Source organism: Pleurodeles waltl, chromosome 11, assembly GCF_031143425.1.
Source record: "Pleurodeles waltl isolate 20211129_DDA chromosome 11, aPleWal1.hap1.20221129, whole genome shotgun sequence".
Taxonomy (NCBI): Eukaryota; Metazoa; Chordata; class Amphibia; order Caudata; family Salamandridae; genus Pleurodeles; species Pleurodeles waltl.
The window spans coordinates 34,342,947-34,348,413 of record NC_090450.1 but is presented as its reverse complement, the minus strand read 5'-3'; the positions used below and the strand labels follow the sequence as shown (position 1 = coordinate 34,348,413).

The window sequence follows — 5,467 nt, the reverse complement described above, 5'->3', positions numbered from 1 at the left end:
CATGTAGATTCCAAAATATCTTTATCACTTGAAGAAAACTGTCAAAGCTATTTATAACATGTAAAATGGTCATCTACCCTTGCCACAGCATGTTATTATGTGCAAAGGCTATGAAATACTTCATATTTTACGGCTCACCTTAATTAGTGAAAACGATCAAATGTTCTTTTTTTTTAAATAATGAAATTCTTCCTGCTTCTGAAATAAAGATGCACTCAAACAGCTCAGATATGACATAATAAGGAGTTGAAAACAGCCTAATTTATGTTATCTTTCATTTAGATGCTTTTGAAGGAAAATAATATTTGTATTCAATGGACCAGTCAGCCGGCGTTTGGATTTCTGACAGTGAATGACAGAGAAGTGGTGTTCCCTTTATTACTAAATATACCAAACACACAACACAGCGTATTTTTCCTGTTGTTAGCCAATTCACAGAGAGGTGTTTACAACTTTTATTAGAAATATGTGTTACGACTTTGCGGAATACCTGGGATTACAATCGGGTCCAAAGATGTCTGAGAGAAAAAGACTACAAAATCATGTTAAAAATATGTTTTCTAAGGCCTCTCTATAAATCATGTTCAAAGCATATCCCTGCTTCGAGGTACGGCAAGTTCCTTCGTCAATGATAAGAGTACGCTTTTATATGTGTCCAGGACCCTCTCAGCAGAGGGCCTCATGGCTGGTTCAATCTTTCTACATTCAGCATGGATATCAAACAAATGAAACCGTACAATGTCGCTTCCTTCAACATGCCCCAGAAGGAAATCAGTAACAGGTGGGATTTTCCAAATGTCTGTTTTCTCATCATAGGGTGGCATGTCTTCATCTCGAAATTCCAGGTCACTTCCATAAGGCCAGCGTTGCTCCGGAGCCACAAAGTTACCAAGGATCTCGCGGGGGCCACATTTCACCAGCTGGCCTGCATCCCGGTTTACCAGTGGCAAGGCATCCAGGTCATTGACCACAACATGAAAGTCGGTGGTCAGTAGATATTGTGACAGAACCTTCTCCAGGTCATTTGTGTCACACATGACCAATGTGCCCAGAGGACTGTTGTGCAAATAGTTGAGGATGCTAACATAATCAATTGCCAGACCCAGCCTGTTCTGCCAGGTGTTTTGCATCTGGTATTTCACATGGCCAAGAGTTTTATCAAGATTTCTAAGGGCGCCCATGGGATGGTACTCAGTCACAACTGTGAAATCCTCTTCACAGTAGCCAATCAGTGTGACAACATATTCACCCTGCAGAGATTTCAACATGTCCACTCCATGGAGGAAGTCCTCCTGCAATGCCGGAGATGCAAGCTTCGAAAGCGCAACTTTGCGTTCCTTCCACTCGCCCAGGAAGACCTGTTTCACAGCACCTTCACCTACCAGCCTCAATTTCCTGACTTGTGTCCGGATACCTGCACATGATAACCACGGTGAACAGTTTTTCATGGTCTCCATCCTAAAGAAGCCAGAGGGGCATCGCTCAAGTGGTGGACGGGTAACAGGCAGGCGAGACATCTCATAAAACCTGTCTAGGTAAATGTAGAGGAGGAAATTGATCACCAGCATGCCAAGAAGTAGGAGCAGGGTGTGTGGAACCAGTGGACCGACATGCTTGAAAGCAGGTGATTTTTTTTCCACGATCTCAGGGTTAACATTTGGCTGGTAGTCCACAGTCATTGTTGCTTTGTTTTTATTGAGTGCAAAAGAACAGACAATCTTCAAAAGCGATCTTCCTATAAATTCATTTGGGAAACACTACTCAAATGTTTCAAAGCTTTATAAAAGGCAGACAAGTCTTTTCCAATAAAAAAAAACATTGCATGAAAAAGAAAGGTTTGCCTACAGGACAGGTCGTCAGTCCTGGAACTGCTGACTGATCCCTTGGCAGCAGAAAGAGTAGCACATGCCTGCTTGCTGAGACCCAAGCATTCTTCACATGAAATCCGCTGAGCAGGTCTGCACATTTCCAAATGTATGAGAAATCTGAAAAGAATAACAAAAGTAATAAAAGAAAACTAATAGGGTCATTATGATCAGAGAATAAAAATATTTTAATAAAAAAAGTGAGCAAAATGGGTCAGACCTCTGCCGCATAATTCCAATGGCCCTGATTTTGGGACAGAAAGACACTGTGGTACTGAAAGAGGGTCACTGAGAGTCAGAAACCAGGTATTCTAAGTCAGAAAGAAGGCACTGAGGTGGCTGAGAAAACTGGGCACTTCAGATCAGAAAAAGAAGGGCATTGTAGGCAGAGAGAAGTCTTTGTCAACCGGAGACAACAGCACTGTGGACAGAAACAATGGGACAACGGGTCGGAAATGTGGATCAGAAAGAACGACCTATGTGGGTCTGAGAAGAGTGCATTGTGACTTAAAGGCAGTGGGTGAGGGATGGGGGATTGCCGTTCAGAGGAGGAGGAGGTACATCTGGGTCAAGAAGCGGTGCCCAGGGGGACAAAAAGAATGGAGAACGGGTTAGAAAGACGGGTACGTTGGGTCAGAAAGAGCATGAAAATGATGGACACGTGGGTGAGAAAGATGAATGTATATATGGTTGAGAAATATATATATATATATATATATATATAGTTGAGAAAGGAATATATATGGGTGAGAAAGAGAGGGGTGTAAGTGGGGGAGAAGGAAGATGAAATGATGGGTGCATGTGGGTGAGAAAGATAAATATATATATGGTTGAGAAAGATGAATATATATGGGTGAGAAAGATAAATATATATATGGTTGAGAAAGATGAATATATATGGATGAGAAAGAAAGGGGCGTAGGTGGGGGAGAAGGAAGATGAAATGATGGGTACATGTGGGTGAGAAAGAGGAATATATGTGGGTGAGAAAGAGGGGTGCACGTCGGTGAGAAATAGGATGAAAATGATGGGTTCATGAAAGAAGGACATGTGGGTGAGAAAGAGGGGTGTAAGTGGGTGAGAGAGGATGAAAATGAGGGGTACAAAAGAGAGGGGTGATAGTGTGAGAAATAGGAGTGTACGAGGGAGAGAAAGAGGGTGCAAATGATGGGTACATGTGGGTGAGAAAGAGGGGTGTTAGTGTGAGAAAGAGGTTTAAGTGGGCGAGAAAGAGGATGAAAATGTTGGTGGGTATAAGTAGGTGAAAGGATTATATGTGGGTGAGAAAGAGAGGAGTGCAAGTGGGCGAAAAAGGAGTGTGAGAGGGTGAGAGAGGGGTGCATGGGGGTGAGCAAGAGGATGAAAGTGATGGCTACACGTGAGTGAGAAAGAGGGGTGTAAGTGTGAGAAAGAGGGGTGCGCGTGGGTGAAAATGATGGTGGGTACATGTTGGTGAAAGGATTATATGCGGGTGAGAAAGAGGGGTGTAAGTGTGTGAGAAAGTGGGGTGTAAGTGTGTGAGAAAGTGGGGTGTAAGTGTGTGAGGAAGAGGGTGAAAATGATGGGAACATGTGGGTGAGAAAAGAGGGGTGTAAATGTGAGAAAGGGGTGTAAGTGTGAGAGAACGAGGATGAAAATGATGGGTACATGTGGGTGAGAAAGAGTGGGGTGTAAGTGTGAGAAAGGGGTGAATGTGTGTGAGAAAGAGGATGAAAATGATGGTGGGTACTTATAGGTGAAAGAGGAATATATGTGGGTGAGAAAGAGGGGTGGCACCTGGGTGAGAAAGAGGGGTGCACGCGGTGAGAAATAGGATGAAAATGATATGTGGATGAGAAAGGATGAAAATGATGGGTGCATGTGGGTAAAGAGAGGAGTGTAAGTGTGTGAGGAAGAGGGTGAAAATGATGGGTACATGTGGGTTAGAAAAAGAGGGGTGTAAATGTGAAAAATGGGTGTAAGTGTGAGAGAAAGAGGATGAAAATGATGGATACAGGTGGGTGAGACAGAGAGGGGTGTAAGTGTGAGAAATAGGATGAAAATGATGGGTACATGTGGGTGAGAAAGAGAGGGGTGTAAGTGTGAGAAAGAGGGGTGCACCTGGGTGAGAAACAGGATGAAAATGATGGGTACATGTGGGTGAGAAAGAGAGGGGTGTAAGGGTGAGAAAGAGGGGTGCACCTGAGTGAGAAAGAGGGTGAAAATGGTGGGTACATATGGGTGAAAAAGAGAGGGTGTAAGTGTGAGAAAGGGGTGCATGCGTGTGAGAAAGAGGATGAAAATGATGGTGGGTACTTATAGGTGAAAGAGGAATATATGTGGGTGAGAAGGAGGGGTGGCACCTGGGTGAGAAAGAGGGGTGCACGCGGGTGAGAAATAGGATGAAAATGATGGGTGCATGTGCGTGAGAAAGGAATGAGAAAGAGGATGACAATTATGGGTGCATGTGGGTAAAGAGGGGGTGGGAGTGTGTGGGAAAGAGGGGAGTGAGTGGGTGAGAAAGAGGAACCTTTGTGGGTCAGAAATCGGAGCACCGTGCTCCCGAGAGCACACACGGGTCTGAACGCGGGGCACCTATGCAGCTCAGACAGAAGCCACGGCGGTCAGGAAAGAGGGTCATTTGTTTTGAGAGATAAACTAGAAACAGGGGAATGAAAATATAATGAATATGCGTCCATGACGGGCACACAAATTCAAAAACTGATATCAAGGTTCATAACTGGTCCCGCGAGGAGGACATTTACAGGGGAGCGGGGAGGTCTTGCAATGCGAGGGGAGACTCGCTACTGTACCTGCTGCCTGACTCCCGCCCGCGAGCCCCAGCAGCACTCCAGGCACCAATGGGAAAACAAGCTCAACCGCTCTCAGAAAGAGGCCCGAGAGTACTCGCGATTACTCACAGACGCGGATAGAGCTCCAAGGGGAACCGCCCAAGGAGGCGGTACCTCTGGCATTCATATGCGCGGGATATATATTCAGCATGGGACAAAGTGACGAAAAAGAGTAAAGACTGAAAAAATTAAAATGTGAAACACTGGTCACAGTTAATATTTATAGCACGCTTACTATTTACCGTCACGAATAATAAAAATTAAGCGCATATTCGAGTCAATGAGTGTATATTTTTGAGTCCATGAGAGTATATTTGCAGTAGAGTAGAAAAGCGTTTTAAAGCGATTACAAGCGATTTAATTGTATTCTTTACTTGCTCGAAAACATGTTGATAGGTAATTGCTCCATTATAAGATGGCCGCCGTTTACTACATCTGCGGGGAGGGGGCGGGGCGGCCTTAGCTCACAAACCTTCCATTTGCAGGAAACCTAGGCTGTGGTTATCCGAGAAAATGACGCAGCCGCCCTTTGACCTATGGGGATCCAGTGAAGAACACAGAACACCAAGTTATTAGGACTGCAGTCCATACATGCTTTTATTTTGGTCTGCTGGTATGCTCAAGCATTGGCAAGCAAACAGGTCTTCCATATGCGAGATGCATTGGCTTTGTATTAATATTTTTTTTAGTTATGTTGCATATTGTTGTATCCATGTTGTTGCATGGTATGTTATGCCGGGGGGATGGGATGGTGTGCCAATGAGATTCCCT

General features: G+C 44.5%; 1 protein-coding gene across 1 annotated transcript; it reads right to left on the bottom strand.

Annotated features, from left to right (window-relative positions):
• Positions 1–411: 411 nt before the first annotated feature.
• POMK (protein O-mannose kinase) lies at positions 412–4,761 on the bottom strand. Its single transcript, XM_069212939.1, has 2 exons — positions 4,658–4,761; positions 412–1,985 (listed from the first exon to the last, which is right to left on the bottom strand). Exon 2 carries the CDS (start codon positions 1,677–1,679, stop codon positions 585–587), a length of 1,095 nt encoding a protein of 364 aa, XP_069069040.1. The 5' UTR covers positions 1,680–1,985; positions 4,658–4,761; the 3' UTR covers positions 412–584.
• Positions 4,762–5,467: the final 706 nt, after the last annotated feature.

Coding starts and splice junctions, on each gene's coding strand:
- POMK (XM_069212939.1), bottom strand. CDS start 1,679: ATGACTGTGGACTACCAGCCAAATGTTAACCCTGAGATCGTGGAAAAA.